The sequence below is a fragment of the Muscardinus avellanarius genome (assembly GCF_963383645.1).
Source record: "Muscardinus avellanarius genome assembly, chromosome: 5".
In the NCBI taxonomy this organism is placed as follows: Eukaryota; Metazoa; Chordata; class Mammalia; order Rodentia; family Gliridae; genus Muscardinus; species Muscardinus avellanarius.
In genome coordinates this window covers 61,699,862-61,721,499 of record NC_137790.1, presented here as the reverse complement: position 1 = coordinate 61,721,499, position 21,638 = coordinate 61,699,862, and the positions used below count along the sequence as shown (strand labels likewise).

Here is a 21,638-nt window from a genome sequence, read left to right as displayed (position 1 = left end):
TGAGGTCCTTTGCAACTCAGTGAGACTGTTTCAAAATAAAGAATATAAGTTAGGGCTAGGGGTGTCACTTGGAGGTATAATGCCCCTAGGTCCCATCCCCAGTATTGCAAAAAAAAAAAAAAAAGAGCCATACTGTGACTGAACAACAATAAACATTCTTTTACCAATGATAGTTCTGCTACACAGAAATGCTATTGAGTTTGACAGTTCAGTCCAGCTCAGCCAAAAAGCACTGAATGCCTAAATTGTTTTGAGTGCTCAGAGTCACTAGGAAAGTAGGGATATCAAGAAGGAAGGAGCCGGGCGTGGTGGCGCACGCTTGTAATCCCCGTGCTTGGGAGGCGGAGACAGGAGGATCACACTGGTTTGAAGCCAGCCACGCTGGCTTAAGAGACCCTGTTTCCAAATAAAAATATAAAAATAGGTCTGGGAGTGTAGCTCGGCGGTAGAAGGGTTTCCAGGAACCCCAGTACCACAAAAAAAAAGAAAGAAAGAAAGAAAGAAAGAAAGAAAGAAAGAAAGAAAGAAAGAAAGAAAGGAAGGAAGGAAGGAAGGAAGAAAGAAAGAAAGAAAGAAAGAAAGAAAGAAAGAAAGAAAGAAGAAAGAAAGAAGCAAGGAGAGAAGCAAATACACCTACTGGTGGTATAACTTAGTGGTGGTATGTATAACTTAGACCTGCCAATACTCACTAGTCTCTAATTCCTAAACAACTTTTCCTAATTACAAAATTGAATAATTAGACCAATCTGTCTACTTTCTGATTTTTAAAATAGCATCTGCATCTGACCACCCTTAGGGGATTAGAAAACATGAAAAATACAACAAATTTCTTAAAAAAATATGCCCAATTATACTTCTATATAATATTAGAAACAATAGATCTATGGTCTACTCCATAGTATACAAGCAATATTGTGGGACCTGCAGCCTTAGTTTTCATGTGACACTGAAAAACACTAAGTCTTAACAAAGGATGCCATAGTATTCTCTAAGAAAAATCTCTTTTTATTTTTAATTGTAAGTTGGAAGAGAATTTCTCCTTTTCTGAAACAGGAATAAATCTATGCTGGTATCTTTGCATTGTTTTGTATAGAGCTTTGCTGTTACCTGGAACCAAATGGATATTGTCTGGGAACCAGGCACAGCCACAGAATACGGAAAGCAATGCAAGATGGAGCATTAAAAGTATTCAGTTACTTTTTTCTCAAAAACATGAGTACAATGCTTCCAATACTTGACTCATCTGACCAAGAGGTGGATGTATAGCAGTGAGAAGACAGACATGATCTCAGCCTCCTGCAAATTAAAATTCCTTAGTTGTAAAGTGCTTTCAGCAGGGCTAGAAAAGCAAAACAGTTTTCAAACTGCAGAGAATTGCTGACCCAGGCATTTCACCTATTCATATAACTACCATGAAAATATTAATATGTGTCTTGAAAAAAAGCCAATCTTATCTTCAGGGAACTGAGCACTGATAGGGTATGTAAAAAAAAAAAAAAAACAAACAGAAAATCTTATTCCATGGTGCCTCGTGGGAGCTGGCATCGCATTAACAGTGAGTATCAAGTGTGTCCCTACATAGCTCTCAGTGGCGACAATGCTGTTTATGCAGGCTCTGCAGATGACTGTCATCAGCCAGAAGGAAAATATTGGATTGCTACAATGCAATTTGTGGGAATCCATTGGTTCTCCATAATAGGACACAGATGTTGTGGGCAATGTAGCCAGATGAATGAATTCTTCACAGCAGTAGGGTCTGTTCTAAGTTTCGGATTTTCTCCTTTTCTTCCCCCCCCCCCCCCGGTACTGGGGATTGAGCCCAGGGACATTATACCTCCTAGCTACACTCCCATCCCTATTTTATCTTTATTTTGAAACAGGGTCTCACTAGGTTGCAGAGATTCTCCCTAAATTGCAAAAGCTGGCCTTGAACTTGCAATCCCTGTTTCAGCCTCCCAAGTACTGAGATTACAGGCATGTACCACCTCACCCAGCTTTCCTCTTCTTTTTAAATGACTTTTGCTGCCTGGACCACAAGTTGCACTAGGTGGCCACCACTACTCCTGGATTACTGGGAAGTATTCAGGTATCAAATGAGATGGCAAAATAATAAGTATCTTATCTACTTTATAACCATTTCTCTAGACTCTACAACATCCTAGCTGTCACGGTCAGCATCCCAGCCCTACTCAGAACAAAGCTCAGAACATGAAAGTGAAAATGACCCCTGGACAGCTCAAATGGATGTCACCCCGGTCTACGGATTCAAGCATACACACTTCATGTACACAGTGCCCTGCGAGACCTCACTTGCACTTGGTAACTTTGCTTTAGGACACTTTCAGACAAGGCTTGATATCTGGTTTCTAAAAGTCATAGAGAAAGAAAGAAAAGGCTGGCGTAATGACAAAAACATGACTTGGCGGCTGAAGGCAAGAAAGAAGAAAAATGAGAAAAGCTAAATAAATAGCTTAAGTATCACAGCCATTGGAGGCTATTTAATATCCACTCAGAGTGGTTCGTTAGACCTCATTAATATGCCATTGGAGGTTCATAATTATGGTTCTATCTTTACTACTAACTGCAGTTACTCTGGGTTTTCAATGAAGATTGAATAGGTTAAACAAACAAACAAATGCAACACTGGTGTAATCATAGCTAGTAAAAAAAATGCTACAGATATATTTAGTGAAATAGCTTTATCCAGTGTGGTTTCCTCATTAGTGACTTAAATAAATCTTTGGCATCTATTCATCCTATATTTTTTAAATGATTACTCTGTGTGTGTGTGTGTGTGTGTGTGTGTGTGTGTGTGTGTGTGTGTTTCTGGGGATTGAATTTAGGGTCATTCTACCTATGAGTTATGCCCCCAGACCTGTTATATTTTTTAGTTTTAAATGGGATCTCATTCGATTGCAGAGGGTCTCACTTCTGAGTGTGCTGGCTCTGTGGAGTCAATCAACCTGCACTACGCCGGTGTTGTTACATCTCACCGCCAGGAGCCTGAGCACATCTTTTTTTTTTTTTTTTTGCTCCTGAAGTAAATCCCAAATGGCTGTAGAACTTTACCTTTATGGACTCTCTATTTTCTGCAGCTTTTGTTTTCATGACTCCATGCTGTTGTTTCTGGTTTCTGGTCAGATTTGACAGTTCTGGTTTGTACACACCTGATTGCTAGCCCCGTTGGTGGTAGCAGTGACTGGTACTCTGATGTTAAGGTCTGACTACTTGCTAACCTGTCAAGTACAACTGGAGTCCAGCCTGGTCGGGTCAGAGATCACAAGGCATATGTTTGTTGTTTTCATTTGTAACTGTTCTTTTTTCATCTGTGTGCTCAGATCAAGAAAATAATGTGTACCCGACGAAAGAGCCACCAGTCAAGTGGCATTTTATGTTTCAATGTTTGCTTTGGACTTGTAGTTGAAGCTACAGAACTTACACTGAGTTCTTTGAGAAAAAAAATCACTGTGGGCAAAATATTTTCCTACCTCCTGAGGATAATAATAAATTAAAATAGAATAGCTCTGGTGGTCTCATTGGTTTATAGAGATTTACAAGCATTTAAATAAATTTGACATTCCTCAAGTTACCAGAAAATAAAGTGAACTTCAAATTCTTTAAAAATCCCCCCCCCCCTTTATTTGGTACTGGAGATGGAACCCATGGGCATTCTACCTCTGAGCTACACTCCTAGCCCTATTTTTAATGTTTTTGTTTTTTTTTTTTTTACTTAAAAACAAGGTCTTACTGAGTTGCAAAGGGCCTCACTAAGTAGCTGAGGCTGTCCTTGAACTGCAGTCCTCCTGTCTCAGCTTCCCAAGTGCTGGGGTTACATTCGTGAATCACCATGCGCAGCAAAATTTTCCCCTTTTAAGAAAAAGATCTTTCTCGTAAAAACTGCTGACTCATGAGCACTTTTTAAAATTAGAAAACAAATTAAATACACAAAGTGAACCCTTACACAAATCAGGCTGACTTGATACTCTGATTCAAAAGAGCCATCTTTCAGTATAGGTAATACAAGTATAATCTCATGGCTGAAATATAATTTGGATTTACTGAGAAGAGACTAGTTTATCTGAACCTCTTAAATGCCTTATCTTAGTTTACTAAAAATATAAGCTAAGATTACTTCTATAAGATTAAGGAAAATATAAACTAGTGTTTACCTATACTCAAATATAATTGTGAAAAAACTTTTTAAAATTTTTTTGGTAATATTCGGGATTGAACCCAGGGCCTCCTACATGCTAGAGAAGAACAATACCACTGAGTTATATTCCTTTATTTCTTAAAATTTGTTTTTTAAATTAATTACAAAAATGTACACATTTATAACATAATGATGTTTTTAAATATTTATGCATTGTTATATGGCCAGATGGAGTAATTAACAAATGCATAACCTTTTGTAATGATTATTGTTAAAATTATTGTTTAAAAAAATTATTGCCAGGCATGGTGGCGCACGCTTGTAATCCCCGCACTTCGGAGGCTGAGACAGGAGGATGGCACAGGTTCGAAGCCAGCCTCGCTGGCTTAAGAGACCCTGTTTCCAAGTAAAAATAAATAAATAAATAAATAAATAAATAAATAAATAAATAATTTATTGTTTTACATCAATAATTTTGTTCTATGATGGGTAGGCTTGAACATAACCTTCAACACCTTTAGGTTAAGCATTATTGTCTTTAAGTGTCTGGTTGTTCCAGGATGTAAAAGAGGACATTGAAGGACAGCAGTTGATCAAAGTAGGAAGTGTATGTTTTCAGGATATTACTTTGATATGGTTTATAATACCTATAAATAGTGTCTAGGAAAAAGCAATAAAATGTTTAAAATCAACAATATTTACACAATTTTGGTGGAGTTATCCATAATGAATTTTTCTTTTTTTTTTTTTTTGTGGTACTTGGGGGGGGGGCTTTTCTACCTCTGGTCTATACTCCCAGACCTATGTTATAGTTTATTTAGAAACAGGGTCTCACTAAGTTGCTGAGAGCCTCACTCAGTAGCTAAGGCTGCCTTCAAACCTGTGCGATCCTCCTGTCTCAGCCTTCCATAAGCTGAGATTACAAGGGTGTGCCACCACGCCTGGCCATAATGAATTTTTCTAAAAAAGTATTATATAAGCTATAAAGCAGTTATCTCTTGAGGACTGCGCAGGTTTGAAGCCAGCCGCACTGGCTTAAGAGATCCTGTTTCAAAATAAAAATATATATAAGAAAAAATTGGTCTGGGAGTATAGCCTGGAGGTAGAAGGGTTTCCAGGAACCCCACTACCACCCCCCCAAAAAAAAAAAAGCTTTATATTGAAGATATTACCCTATGCCTACAAAAGGCAATAAAAGTTTATTTTTCTATGTAATCTGACCAAGAAGCAGAGACTTAATATCTCACAAAAGTAATTTTTTTGTGCCTTGGGCCATATCCTTGCATATTTAGAACAACAAAAGAAGTTCCTAATTTCTGAATGACTTAAGTTTTATTTTGTGACTTTAATTATTAGGTAGCCAAATCACAAACACTCACTACTCAGGCTTCAACAATCCTGTATTATTGAATTAAGACATCTCTGATTAATATTTAATTTTGCCTTTCCAAGAAAGATCAGATATCTTTTTTCCAAGATATCTTATACTTAAACTATCTTTAAGTTTTCCCAGAGGAACTCTAGATCTTCACAAAGATTTCTTCTTTAACCTTACAAAAAGAAAGATACCAGAAATAATTAGGTGTGTTTGCAACATTCCTTAGTTTTAAACACCTTAATATTATTTTAAAAAATTCACAGGGACAAATGTGAAATCAAATGAAAAATTCAGCCTGCCCTAGGATGATTTTGTCCAAATAAAATGCTAATGTTATAAAAAATGTATACAATATGCTTTACAGAAATGTATACATATGTCAAGGTCCTCACTGTAATATGCCTATACCCTTAGGCTAATATGAAAGGATTTAAGCCTTCCTTCATGCTGGCACTGTTATATAAGCCATAAATCACCAATGGCCACTTACTCTGACATTCACTAAGTGGTCCCTGCAGCCCTCTAGAGCTTGCCTAAAGATTCTGACTAATTTATGGACTAGAATGTGCCTTTAACAAAGAAACACAGTTTCAGAGACTCTTGGCTTTACAGGTACTCCCAGTGTTTCAGAGAATAGACTATGGACAGAAGCTTCTTAGCTGACATTGCCTAGACAAAAATGAGACAGTTCTAGGCAGCTAAATTAGAATTTTAGGGCTTTCTTTTTTAGTTCAAAAATAGATGGTATCATGAAATCAAATTAATGGTCCAAGGCCAGAGGAATAAGAATTAATTATATAGAACTGTCCAAACTGATGTTGGAAAAAATTTCTAATATGAATATGTGTTTTGAAATATAATTGGTATGATTCTTAATTTTTTTAATGGAGAAACCCTTTAACATTTATCTTGATTTAACTCTACCTCTCAATTGAGCTGATTCAGATTTGCAAGCTAAATGAAATATTCTTTTGAATGGTAGTCTGTTCTTATTGATCCCTCAAAATTCAGGAAGAAATTTGGTCTCTTTACTTTTCAATGGCAATGTCATTATTTGCATAGGCTTAGTAATAGCCTGTCCTCCCTTTTACAGGCAAATAGGCTAAACAACAGAGGCACAGACCTGGAGTGTCACACTTAAAAATATGCCTAATTTTATCAGATACGACAAGGCCACTATTAAGCTAAAGAATTAGAAGTTAACCTTTGCAACCAACAACGCTCTCCCAAGAAGTTGAACATGTTTGCAATTGGTAGGGTCCCAATCTTATAGGCAGCAGACAAGGTCATTTCCTGGATTGCTGACAACTTTAGGATATTTGGAGAATCTGAAGGAAGGAGAATTTCACCAAAATTTACAGATGCTAAAGATAAACCCCACTTCCAGAAAACTTCTTGAGTTTGGTTTTCTATTCTTGTAATAGAAAAATACATAAGAAGATTTTAGGAAGATTTCTGAGTGGCGGAATCCATTAAGAATGCTCTTCTACATTCCTTAATAAATTATCAGATAGTTAATTTTCTAGCTTTATTAGTAATAGTTTCTTAGCACAATGTAGCATTATGCTTGCTGTCCATTCACAAGAAGGTGTTTATATGCTAATTAAAACTTTTTCTGAATTTACATTGATGAATGGAGCCCCAAAACAAAGCCTTTTGTGACCATGAATAATTTCTGATTATGATATAACAAAGGAACACTGTATAACTGACCCACCCCAGGAATATCTAATTCTGTAGGGCTATGCACATTGGTTTTTATTCACTGTTGTTAGCTGGGATATTTGAAGGCTCTATAAAGAATAGACATCAATGTATCAAGAACTATGAGTGATATAAATGCTTCTTGTCCTAAAATGTCAAACATGTTTTGCCCAGTGTAGATGCAAATGGTTTCTGCCCATTATAATCCCAAAATTACAATTTCATTGTCTGGCAGGCATTAACTAGTTTGGGGTGTGATTCAACAGTTTTACTCCTACATACTTCTGATAATCCTATTCTCTTGAAGACCAGTTTCACCATCACACAGCTTCTCTCACTCAGAAAATTAACATTCATAAAGCAAAATAATCTCTTATGTGTAATTCTTTCTAAAAACCTACATTTAAAGAGGAACAGAAATGTTTTCACTCATTAGCGAGACTCTCAAGGAGTATCTCTTTTTATCTTCTCATTCAATATTATCCACTCTAAGCATAAATTCATCTTAAATAGAAAAGGACAACTGGATGCATTTTGTGAGTAAGGGTTTTTGGAGTCACAGTATGTGATAAGATATGCGGCTGAAAAGAGTACAAGGTGTGAGTGAAAAATAAGGGGAAAAAACCCCGCTATTGAACGCTATTGAGGCAATCTGTCACCTTCTAGAAACTTGCTATGAAGACAAATTCACTGCCTAATGCTCAGTGACTCACAGTTCTTCTGACTACTTATACTGTGCCCAGATACCTGCAGAGAATGCTATAAAAATGCAAACCAGTGTTTCTTCTTTGTCTTAAAAGTTTGTAAAAAGCCGAACATGGTGGTGCACACTTGTAATCCCAGCGTTTGGGAGGTTTAGACCAGACGATCATGGTTCACGGACAGACTCAGCTACTTAGTGAGGCCCTCTACAACTCAGTGTGACCCTGTTTCAAAATAAAGAATAAAAAATAGGGCAGGGGGTGTAGCTCAGAGGTCGAATATCCCTGGGTTCCATCTCCAGACCCATTTGAAAAAAAAAAAAAAAGTTTGTAAGACACAAAAAATTCAGTAAAATTCACAACTACATTTGCTAGCTTTTCTATGGATCAGTGTGAGAGCTCTGTAAGACAATGCAATTACCATTAGGCTCATTTAGGCGTTCAAAACATCCACACATGAGCTGGGGGTATGGTGGCACACACTTGTAACCCCAGTACTTGGGAGGCTGAAAGAAGAGGATCACAGGTTCAATGCCAGCCTTGGCAACTTAGGGAGGCTCTTAGCAACCTAAGTGAGACCCCATTTCCAAATAAGAAATAAAATCAGGCTGGGGATGTAGCTTGGAGGCAGAATGCCTCTGGGTTCAATCCCCAGTACCAAAAAAAAAAAAAAAAAAGTAGTCACACTGCCCACCAATAGTGTCCTGGGAGAGCTAGGATGGCAGGAAAGAGCTCAGGGAGGGACTTAGTGTCTGGTGCACATGGAAATTCTACACCCCACGCACCCTTGGAGTCTGTCTCCAAGGCTACCCTTAGATGCAGGTCAGTGAGACAGTGAGGTCAACAGGTAAAGAAGATTACCAATCGCTCCATCTCCTGCTCCCTCAGTCTCTCCTCCCTCTGCCGCCGGTGATAATCCATCAGGTCATCACGTCCAGAAATGGAGCTAATGCTACTTTTCCGTTCCCGGAGGACAGGCTGGGGAGTTCCGGAGGCCTGTCTGAGGCTCTCCAAATCAGCATCGTCAAACTCCACGGATCCACAAGAGAAGTTCCTTCGGGCCACAAACATTCTGTCTGGCTCGCCAGCAGAGAATGAATGACTTGGGCTCGTCCCGGAGTAGGAAGCCCTGTCAAAGTCATCAGAGGCGCAGGAGGAGGTGGAGGCCAGCAGCATCTTCCGAGCCACTCGAGGACTGGCAGGGACACTGAGCGTGGAGCTGGCATAATGACCGCCCTCAGATGCAGAAGTTTTATAGGGCAAAGCCCCTGAGCTTAGTGAAGAAAAATTAAGGTAATTGTCATTGTCTGCTATGCTATGAGGTAGATCCTTGTCCCCCAATCTGGTGCGTTTGGAATTGCCCAGAGAGTTTCTCGGTGGCAAGCTGAGAGGTGCCATCTGGTTCTCGGTGGCTTTGTATAGCCTGGGAAGCGATCGGCTGTAGGCTCCCATGTGACTTAGGCTGCTGCCTGAGTATTTCCTACTTCTTAAACCTATGCTTTCTGGTGTGGGCTCCTTGTGTCGGGTTAACTTGGACTGAAGAGCCAGGTTGTCCTGAATATTCATCTTCCTGGCTTGCTTGGGGCTGGAAGGCATGCTGGCTGCTCCGGATCTGCTGATGGAAGAGGGGGCGGCGTCACTCAGGGACCCCCCATTCCACATGGTCAGGAGGGAGCCAGAGGCCTTTCGTCCTTCTGGCGCCCCCAGAAAGTAGACGTTGTCATGTGACTTATTCCTGGAGCTGTATTTGGAATAGGGGGGCTTTTCAGAAAGCCTGAAAGACCTTTCACTGTCGCGACCAGAGTAATGATCAAAATCTGCTCTTCCAAGTGGATATCCGCCAAGGGAGGGCGTGGTACTGAGAAGCGGAGTGGGAGGTTTTGTGGAGATATTTTTGTCGGTTCCATCATAGGAAAACTGCTTGCTTCCCTGGATTTTGGCCAGGGAAGGGCTGCTTCTGACACTGGTGCCCAAAGGAGAAGGACTTCGCTTTGCAGGCAGGGGCTGTGAAAGGGTTAAATAGGAACCAGAATAGTCTCCATTGGCTTTAAATTTCAGGCTGGAAGAATATTTCTTCGGGCTTAGGCTCTCCATCATGTTTGGGGGCTCGTTCTCCAGGGAATGCTCCACAAATCCTTCCTCTAAGCTACCATTTTGTAAATCCAATTGCTTTTGCATCTGGCTGTTCTCTGCCATACCCTTGCTGGATTCTGTAAGGGGGAGAAAAAGGGAGGATGTTTTACTTAAAAAAATTAATTGAACAACACTGTGACTCGACATCTGAACCAACAGCCTTGGAAAATGACTTAAGTTTGTAACTAACGAACTCTGTTTTTCTGATAACCTAGCAAAATTGTGTTGGAAACGGAAGGATAAAGACCACTGATCAGGTATGGTCTTTGTAACAAAGAACAATAACTCAAGAGGATGCCCATGATACTGGAGAGAAAAAAATCACTAACTGAATAATGGTAAAGGATTAGACTGGTTCATATAAAAAAAAAATAATGACAGTTTCCCTTCAGTGTTGCAGTCCTTGAAGGACACCTGCTTCCTGAGTGCCTGGCAGAGGCTTAAAAGGGTCACGCGGTGTTCTTTCCTCTAAAGGACTCTGCTAGAATCATTAACTGCTCAGAAATAGTCCCGAGAAAACAAGATTCACATTGTGACAGAGAAAGGAAAACTTATGTTAGACACTGATCAAAACCATGAGAGTTAGAAGATAGTTCTTTAAAAGGAGTAAGGGGAGACTGTGGGAGTTACCTTCCTTAAAAGAAAACTTAAATCTTCTGTGCTTATCAGAAACAGGCAAGTGATAATAAAAGAAAGATTGTTCCTTCAATTGTTAGCATATGGTAAGGATGGAATTTTTCAAAACCTGAAACTGCTTTCTTCTTCAAGTGCTGTGGTACCCCAAATGTACCAGGCTCATCCTTGGTATCAAGTCCTCTCCTCTGTCAGCAACACCTTTCTCCCTCCTGTGTACCTATTAGAACTCACCCATTCTTCAAAGTCTAGATAGATCAGTGTTTTGTCTTCCAAGATTAAACTGTTTCCAAAAATTTATGTCCCCAGAAGGATATGTCTTGGATCCTAGTTTGAACATTAATTTAAGAAATTAAAGTCGTAAGTCTATTAAAATGTCTTCGAATTACAAACTATCACCGAAAATGAAAATGCTCATATTTCTAACTGCTAAAAAGACTGTCAGCAAAGGGGAAACACAATTGAAATACTCTCATAGAATCAGTGCACTGCTGAGATTTTCCTCCAGCCTTCTGGGACCCCAGACACGAATTATTACATATCTGGTCTGTCTATAAACAGTGTCACATACAGTTAGTGATAAGTTTCATATGGTTGTCTCTATAACCAGTTTAAGGCAGTTATGCCTAGAAATTCTGTTTTATTTCTACCCTCGGACTCCCACTACCCCACAGATGGGAATCTCAATGAGAACAAGTTTTCAGTTTCAATGGCATTTCCCTCCTTCTCAGTTGCAGATCAGTGACTTTGCCTGCACGCTCGGCCTCACAGATCTCCTGACAAATTCAGGCAGCCTAGCAAGAAAATACTTCCAACAGGCTGCAGAGAAGAAACAGTCTGGCTGCTTAAGTCCTGTTGGGGATGAGCAGCCAGCTTCCCATAATGCCTCTCCCAGAAAATACTGGCCCCGGGTTTCTTACCCTCTAGCTCAAAGCCCTGCTGCATGGATGCATATAAGCACAATTTATTTTTTTAAGTATATGTCCAAAAATTGAGGTTCTCCATTAGATTTGGCTCCTGGGTTGGACCAGGTCCTGTCATCTGGGCTTGTCAAGCCTTTCATTCCTCAGGGGCAGTGCTCTCTTTCCTCAAAACCAAATGTCTTTTCTACCATTTGTCAATTACTACCAATTTTGACCTTGAAAGCAACACTAAACTGGTTTAAGACTTATCTCATCGTGCTCCCTTGAAGGACTGAAACTGAGACGACGTCTCGCCTTGGTCCCTTTGTTCAAACTCATTTCATCTCTGGCTGGTTTGCCATCTTGAAATATTAGCAGTCTTAGCCAGTTCTACTAATTTCAATATTTTAATATGGAGGAAACAAAAAAATTAATGGATGGTGAGGACTTTACAATATTACTTGTTTCAATGGAAAAAACACCCTGAATACCCTACAACAGAAAGAAAAGTTGAATGAGCTATAGTATATGACATGAATGAATGTTATGCAACCATTTAAAATGATCTATGCATGTATGCATGTACATTATATATATGTATATGTGTGTGTGTGTGTGTATATATATATATATGTGTGTGTGTGTGTGTGTGTGTGTGTGTGTGTGTGTGTGTGTATGCATGCAGTACTGGGGATTGAATCCAGGGGCATTCTACCTCCGAGCTTTACCCCAACCTTATTTTTTTATTCTTTATTTTGAAACAGGGTCTCACTAGGTTGCAGAGGGCCTCACTAAGTAGCTGAGACTGGCTGTGAACCTTTGAGCCTGTCTCAGGCTCCCAAGTACTGGGATCATAAGCATGTGTCACCATGCCCAGCTTTAAAATTATATTTTGAAAGATAATTTATAGTATAAAATGTATTCATATGATGTCCATTCTTTAAAAAAATATATATATATGAGTGCAATTTTCTTATATATACAGCTATGCATAGACATAGATTATACACACAGGTGTATCCTCTGCATATAATCAGCACATTGAGTATAGTTTAATACACAAATCCATCCACACACAAGTGCTCTAGCCAAAACCTCAGGGGCCATCACCGATCTCCTCTATCACCAGGACATCCCACCACTTTGTGTCCATTCACAAAGTGTAGCAACATCTCTTTCAGACATATTGTGGATCTGGTCACTTCCTGCCACTTTCAGGGCTGTCAGTATAAGCCAGAATAAGCCAGTTTCTTTTCTCCTATAGTAAGAACAGTAATAACGAACTGGAAGAAATAAAAACATTAATAGTAGCTTTATATATTTATATATTAACTCTCAGTTTTTACTTTGTCAATACTAGTTTATATTTTCCACATTTTATATAATATATTTCGAGTTTTGACAATTGAAAAAACACTTAACATAAAATACTAGAATAAAAATATGTAGGAATACATCATTCATAACTTGATTAGATTCTCATTTTTTCCTTAGCTCTTGCCCAGTTTTCAAGCCACATATAAAAGTTAGAGATGTGTGTGTGTGTGTGTGTGTGTGTGTGTGTGTGTGTTATAGTGGGGATTGAACCCCCAAAGGCTCTACCTCCAAGCTATACCCCCAGCCTATTTAATTAATTAATTAATTAATTTGCTTTTGTGGTCCTGGGAATTGAACCCAGAGGCGTTTTACCTTAGAGTTACAACACCCAGCCCTATTTTATTTTATCTTATTATCTGAAACAGGGTCTCATTCAGAGCTAAGGCTGCCCTTGAACCTGCAATCCTCCTGCCACAGCCTTCCAAATATTAGGATTACAGGCCTGCATCACTGCACCCAGTTATAATAAAGGACTTCTTGATTAGATTAACTTTTTTTTTTTTTTTTTTGCAATACTAGAGATGAAACCCAGGGCATTCTACCATCAAGCCACACTCCTAGCCCTATTTTTTTTCTTAATTGGTGCACTGTATTCATACATAATAGTAGGATACATACTTTTGTAGACATACATGCACACTTTTCCCAGTCAGCCCCCACCCAATCCCCACCCCATTCTCTCCCTATCCCTCCCTCCCATGCTTGGCTTAGTAGTTGACATCTAGTATTATGGCAATTTATCTAAAATTAAAAATGATAATCTCACATAACAGTTTCATTTGTCTGATACTAAGCTTTTGATGACTTAAAGATGACATTTCAATATTTCTTTTTGCTTTCTTTCTTACCAGAGAATATTTTTTTTCTATTTTTAGGTGAAACTATCATATATTTATATATTTATTTTTCAGAAAAATATCTATCCTAATATGGAATATGGACTCTAGGTACCCAAAACAATCTTGAAAAAGAACAAAGCTAGAAGATATATATTTTCTGATTTCAAACCATATAAAGCTACAATAATTGAAACAGTGTAGTACTGTTCTAAAGGCAGATATATAAACCATTGGAGTTAAATAAAAGCCTAGAGCTAAATTCTTCCCTATATTGTCAAGTTATTTTTGACAAGGTTTCCACGAACATTTGGTGGTGGAAATATTAATCTTTTAACTAAATATTGTTAAAAAATAATAATTACATGGAAAAGCATAAAATTGGACCCTTCCCTAATCCCATATACAAATATTAACTCAAAATAGATAATAGACCTAAATATAAATCTTAAGACTATAAACTTTTAGGAGAAAATCTGGGTCATTAAACCTCACAACATTGAAATTGGCAGTGATTTCTTGGTTATGATTTCAATGGCACAGGCAACAGAGGAGTATACAAACTCCCTAAAAAAAAAAAAATTGTATATCCAAAGACAATGTAAACAGAGTTAACAGTTACTAATAGAATGGGATAAAATATTTCCAAATGCTATATCTGAAGGTATATTAATATTCCAACTAGAAATCCTAAAAATTAACAACAATAAAGGCAAACAATACCCTTTAGAGATAGGTAAAAGACTAACATAAATAATGAATCTCCACAGATAACCAATCTTAGTTGTCTGTTGGATGGAAAATCTTGTTTCTCTAGTTCTGGAGTGTGTTACCTATTTCTTCTTTGTAGTTAATCTCTTTGAGTATTTTCTCTAGCGCTGGTTTTGAAGACATAAATTCCTTCAGTTTCTGTTTGTCATGGAAGCTTCTTATTTCTCCATCTAATTTGATAGAAAGTTTTGCTGGGTAGGAAATTTTTGGCTGGAAGTTGTTTTCTTTCAGAATTGGGAATATGTTACTCCAAGCCCTTCTGGCTCTCATAACTTGGTTTGGGAAGTCTGGAGTGATTCTAATTGGTTTGCCTCTGAATGTCACTTGGCCCTTTGCTTTTGTTGCCTTTAAGATTCTCTGCTTGGCTTCCACATTGGTCATTTTGACAATTATGTGGCGTGGGGATCCTCTTCTCCGATCCTGTCTAAAGGGAGTTCTATAAGTTTCCTGGACCTGTGTATCAACCTCTTGCTCTATGTCTGGAAAATTTTCTGCTATTACTTCCTTGAAGAGATTGTTGATCCCTTTGGTTTCACTTTCTTTTCCCTCCTCTATTCCAATAATTCTTAGGTTAGCTCTCTTAAAATGGGCCCATATTTCTTCAATATCAGATTCCTGCTGTCGGATATTTTTTTCTAGATTAGAAACTATGCGTTCATTTTTGGATTGCTCATCTTCTAAGAGTGAGATTCTGTTCTCCATGTGGTCTAATCGGTTGTTTGTGCTTTGAATTGAGGCCTTTACTTCATTAATTGCATCCTTTATCTCTTTTTGGCTCTCTCTGAGTTCTTTTCGAAGCACCTCTATTATTTCTACAGTTATTTTCCTGATTTGATCTTCTAGAAAGCTCTGATTTTCAGTTTTATCGGGTTCTGATGTTGTGGGGTTGTGGGCATTCATTGCTCCAGTATTATTCCTCTTTCCCATGATTTCGGATGTTTGTGCCTTCTCTGGGTTCTTCCCTTGGGTCACTATGACTTCACTTAAGGTGTTCTGGATCTCGAGTCTGTAGTATCTCAGACCCCACTACTTCTTTACTGGGTTGTATCACAGAGTCTCCGACCCAGAGAGTCGATAGAGGCTGCTTTAGTCTGTGGGGGGTGCCAGGTTGCACGTTCTCCTATGGTGTGATATCTCTGCCACCGCCCCTCCCCCACTGGGTCAAGTCCCAGGGAGTACAGTACTGGGATTTCTCCTCTGTGGCCCGCAATTTGACTCACTGTTCTTGAGTACGCAGATGTAGCTGTACTGGCCTCGCTGAATTCGGTGCTGCTGCCGCTGGTGGCAATATGGCGCCGCTGCTATGCCCTCGGCTGTGGGACTGGCGTTTTTCTTCTTGGTTTTGATTTCCACTCTGAATCCCTGCAGCGTGTGCTGAGCTCGGCCACTGGGAGCTTTAGATGCTCTCTGCGCGGAGAAATTCCGCCTGGCTGTTCCGCAGTGGCTCACCTCGGCTTGCTGTAGCCGTCCTGTGAATTCGCCGGTGCCGCCGGCAGTATGGCACTGCTGCCGCGTCTGCTGCGTCCTTGGGTGTGAGGCCAGTGTATCTCCTCTGTGGCTCTGTTCTCAGTCCGCTTTCTCTCTGGAGCCTGGTGATTTTTTGTTTCACTGGTGATGGTGTCTTCTGGCTATGAAAGGCGCTGATTTTGTGGTAATGGAGATTTGTTGCTAGCGGGGCTCTTAAGCCCCGCTTTTCTAGGTCGCCATCTTCCCAGAAGTCTAGATTAACTTAATGTATAAATATTCAAAGACTACAACATTTTTCTAACTCTGCTAAATGACTCGGATGAAAATGTTAATTGTATAAGTATATCCATTCTATTCTTGATGCATTTGAAAAACTAAAAATATCACCTTAAAAGTGAAAAAAGCTGGCTAGGCTAGTGGCGCATGCTTATAATCCCAGCATTTGGGAGGCAGAGACTTGAGGATCATGGTTCCCAAACAGCCCCCGCTCCTTGGTGAGGCCCTTCGCAACTCAGTGAGACCCTGTTTCAAAAAATAAAGAGACAAAAAAATAGGGCTGGGAAGTAGCTCGGAGGTACAATGCCCCTGGGTTCCATCCCCAGTACCGTTAAAAATAAATAAAAACATAAAGCTAACAGAATGGCTACTCAAAAAATATCCAGGTGTTTGCTGAGCATAGCTTAGACAATAATATTAGTATCTTCATTTTTAATAATTTAGTTACTATAATTTTTATTTGAAGTAGTTATGCTTATTGTATAGAAAAAATAAAAATCTCAACAGATTGCTCTGGGTAGATGATTCATTAAATAGGCATTAAGTGAGATGGACATGTTGGTACTTGGGAAGCTGAGACTGGAGCATCACAGAGGCCAGACTCAGCAATTTAGCAAGGCCTTCGGCAATTTAGTGAGACTCTGTTTCAACATAAAATAAAATAAAATAAAATAAAATAAAATAAAATAAAATAAAATAGGGCTGGGTGTAGCTCAGAGATAGAATACCCATGATTCCAGTTCCACACAACACACACACACACACACACACACACACACACACACACACACACATTAAATGCCTATCACATATCAAATATTTATTTCAGGCATTAGTGCTAGTCACTAATATTCCAGTTCTCCTTCTTTCGAATACAGTGAGGCAGCTCTCCTCAGCCCTATGAGGTTGAGTTGGGCTCTTTTCCTTGTTCCAGTCAATGAAACATGAGATAAAGTGACCTGTCAGGTTCCAACTGAAGCATCAGGAGCAAGAGCATGATTACCTTTTCTGATCCCCTTGCTGAAACGACTAGCTCCATCCAAACCGGAGGAGGCTTTGTTAGCCTACATCTTTCAAAGAGGACATCTGGGCTCATGCCAACCCAAGAGTATCTTCAGCTACTCAGACTTGGGAAGTTTTTTTTGTTACTATGAAGATGCTAATCTTCACTAAGTGCCTCCCAGGCTCTGAGCTAGGCATTGGGAGGCAGATGGTACAAGATATCATTCCCTGCCTTTACATAGCTTACAACCCAAAGAAAAAGATCCACAGACGAGTTAATGATCATTCTATACACCTAAAGAGAAGACTGATGGACAGACTGCTAACAGAACAAGGAGGAGGGCTAACTTAGTGGAAGTGGAAGTCTTGGGGAGGTAATCATAAAAAAGACACTGAAGCTAAGTCCCATTAAAAGACATTAGCCAATTGTAGCATAAAGTCACTTTCACATTTAAAATTTTATGAGTCTAAGAATCTAAATAAAATTCCAAGCCCACTTGAGGTTAGACCACTGGCATATCCAATAAACATCCTATTTCTGATAGACTCAAAAACGAAAATCACATAGAAAAAACAAGTTATTTTTTATATCATGGTTCTTAAAACTCTAGGAATGTATCTCTCCTTCAATGAAATGTATTTAATCATCAGAGATCTCATTCTCTCCTTATCTAGATACATTTCCACCACCACCACCAGATATATCTTTCTAGATTCAAGGCAAATACCTATTCTAAGGACAATTCAACTTGGACAGCAATCCTTCATGCTCTTGGAATATTTTAAGCAAAGGTTAAAATGAATATACAAGATTTTATAATAGACAAGAAAATAGTGAATGCCAGTTATCAGGAATGACTTTGGTTTGGGTGATATATATATATATATATATATATATATATATATATATGTATATATATATATGGAACTAGAATGAAGTTAAACAGAAAAGGCATTCTTTTTTTTTTTTTTTTTTTGGTGGTACTGGGGGCAGACCCAGAAGCTTTCTACCTCCGGACTATACTCCTAGACCTTTTTTATATTTTATTTGGAAACAGGGTCTCACTAAGTTGCTGAGAGCCTCACTAAGTAGCTGAGGCTGGCTTCGAAAAGAGAAAAGGCATTTTACGGGGTGAAGATAGAGCAGTCCAGAGAGCAGTGGAGCAGATATCATTAAACAGAGGTTAAGAGATAAGTGCTCAGCCCCAACTTCTCCATTTAAATATTTACTCCAACAGTACAGAATGGAAGGGTTGGACCTTCCATATCAAAATAGATATGGAAAACTTTTGACTCAGCATCATACAGCATTAGTATCATTTTAGATGACAAAATATCGTAATATATTTGAACCTGTTTGCAGTTACAACTGTTACTTAATCACCTGCATAAAATAATTACCAAGCCCCATATACTTTTTACTTTGACTAATAAAACCACAGAGTATTAACCTATTATGGATTTCCTACCAGGGTGCCACCATTTATCTATCTATCTATCTATCTATCTATCTATCTATCTATCTATCTATCTATTTGGTGTTGGGGATTGAACCCAGGAGCATTCTACCTCTGAGCTACACCCTCAGCCCTATTTTTCATCCTTTTTTAAAATTATTATTATTATTGGTGTTACTGGGATTCCTGGAAGCCCTTCTACCTCCAGGCTACTCTCTCAGACCTATTTTATTATTTTTTTATTTTTGGAATCAGGGTCTCTTAAGCCAGTGTGGCTGGCTTCGAATCTGCGCCATCCTCCTATCTCCGCCTCCCAAGCGTGGGGATTACAAGCGTGCACCACTGTGCCCAGCTTCATTCTTTATTTTGAAATAGAGTCTCACTAAGTTGCAGAGGGCCTCACTAAGTAGCTGAGGCTGTCCACGAACCGCAATCCTCCAGTCTCAGACTCCTGAATGCGGGAATTACAAGCATGGGCCACCATGCCGACTTTGCACATATTTTTTTAAAATAAAAAGTGTAATTACTGGAGCCAAGCAAAATATAATACCAAAATATTTCAAAGTAGTGTATGTTAAAAGAAAATGAGCTCTACAATCTCTAGGGAAGAAACAAGTGGGACATTTACAAATAATAAACCACATCTGAGAAATAGGCAACATTTTTAAACTATGCCTGTTTGTAGAATAATGTTAACAATGATTCAGATAGGATGTGCCAGAGAAAATTTAAAGGGACACTCATGTTTGATAGCCCTATTTCTTGATTCAACCTGATTGGGCCTTTTAAGGATGTGCAAAGGTTATACATTTAGAGATATATGATTAGGTGCAGATCTGGAATTCATTCCTTTTCTGGAAGTTTAGTGTACCTGCTATAGCTGAGTACATTTGTATCTTTATCTCAACCTGGTATCTCTTAATCCCACAAATCAATTGGACCCCAAAGGTCAAGAACCATCCAGATAAGTGGTCTTTCTGATTCCATGAGCAGCATCAATAGCTGCTGATCCCTCTCCCCTTTCCTATTTCCAAAGTATGCTTTTCATTTCAGGTGTGATCACATAGGTAGAAGCCTAGAACTGGGGAAGAGGTAGGAAATGTAGACTAGTTATTAGAAATGCACTTTAAACAAGGATGAGAGTTTGGAGGGGGGGGAGTACTGGTAGGAGGGGTGGAGAACACAGTGGGGAAGTTTGGATACTTTTCCTAGGCAATGAGGGAGGAGCAATGGCATAGCAGGCAGACAGGATCCGATACCACAGCTGAGTTTAGAAGAAGAGACAGGGTGATGGGAGGTGAAGGAGAAGGCTACAAAGAGGCTTTGCCAAGGCTACAACAGAAGAGAAGGGCGTGGAGAAGGCAGCTCTGCGTTAAAATGGGCTGGAGAGGAGGTGAAGGTTTCTAGCCTGTCTTCTTGATCTATACTGCTGCGTTTGAGTTTCCTGTACATTCTATGTAAACGAAGGAGAGTTCTCCTAGAAACTTTAAGAGCCCCGCACTGTGTTCTGGTGGAAGCAAACCAGTCCCAAGGGATTTCATGACGACGTAGCATTATTACACGCACGTCCTCAGGATGGTTGGAGAAAGAGGAGTAACGCATCTGCTGCCCATCTGAAAGAAGAGACAAGGCAACGCTGGGAAGTCTAAACAGGAAAGAAGTTAATGTGTGTTGAAATGCTTGCATTTATTTTCCAATCCATAAATTTAATCCCTCCAGCACTCTTGTTATTTTACCACCTGAACTGTACATCATCGCGTTGTCAATCAGAGATCTCTGAAAAGTGCTACAGAATGTCGCAGCACCTTTCCCTGGAGAAGAAAGTTACTTGAGAACCTAATGTCAAGGGTCATTTTTTATAGTTTCTTCAGAGATTCTTTTCTCTTGGGTGCAGTTCCGGCATTTGTTTCAAAATATACATTTCCAGTTCCATTTGCACAACACAATGAAACTCATCCCGTTCAAACTATAATAATCAACAGTAAATTTGCAACACTTTGGTTTCCAGAGCAATAGATATCTCGGTTTCAAGATAATAAAAACACACTGGAGGAGCAAAGTTAAAAAAAAAAAAATGAAATGAAGTGTTTGTTGCAGTGTTGTACTGTGTTAGAGAACTTTAAGTTTGTCTTATATAAATGCAAGTATCCAGGCGATTTATTTAAGCGACTCTGGAGGATTTCTAAAATATACATCATCTACTTATCTCTTTGGCTTGCCATGGGCAAACACTGCTTAGGATCAGGTATGGCAGGAATGAATCACAGGGTTACTGCCGAGGCCAGAAACAGGCAAGTGGAATTCATTTCATGTCGTTTGGGAAAAGGAGAGGATGTAGATTACAGGAGTGACTTTAGAAAAAGTAATCTTGAAAAAAAATATCTGGAGGCTGTGGGTCAAATGAGTTTCCGTCTGCCTGCATCCTGCCAGGGCGCCTAGAGCCCAGAGGCAGCCTCCACGTGAGCATGTTGACAGTGTTCCGTGCCTGGCGTTCAAGCTCTCCCAGCACACTGGTGGTCCACGGACTGGTCTCTTTCAGCACTGATGTTTACGATATGGCACTGTTATGAATAAAGCGTGTCCTGATGACATGTAATTGAATTCAGACCCAGCTTAGAGCAGTCTCAGAGGCAGAGCCATTCTTCACAGGAATTCGGTGGGGGTATTTCTGAGGCAACCAATGGCAGCAGTTGAGACCAGAGAGGAAGCTTTTAGAGGACTAAAAAGGGGACAAATGAGACATCTATTTCAACCCCAAACTCCAAGCTTTACAATGGAAAACAATGGACACAGAATCCTCCCTCTCTTTCCACTAATCTCAATGTCAAAACACGAGGAAGAGGGGGGT

General features: G+C 39.3%; 1 protein-coding gene across 3 annotated transcripts in view; it reads right to left on the bottom strand.

Annotated features, from left to right (window-relative positions):
- The window catches only part of PHLDB2 (pleckstrin homology like domain family B member 2), a gene marked incomplete at both ends in the record, with an annotated part of 135,671 nt that overhangs the window by 89,138 nt on the left and 24,895 nt on the right, over nucleotides 1–21,638 (bottom strand). Inside the window, one exon of one of the 3 annotated variants that reach the window (XM_080696141.1) lies at nucleotides 8,798–10,146. In XM_080696141.1, coding sequence (XP_080552267.1) covers nucleotides 8,798–10,146 — 1,349 coding nt within the window. Of the gene's footprint in view, nucleotides 1–8,797; nucleotides 10,147–21,638 lie in introns of those variants that run through there. The other 2 variants (XM_080696142.1, XM_080696140.1) reach the window with 2 other exon arrangements.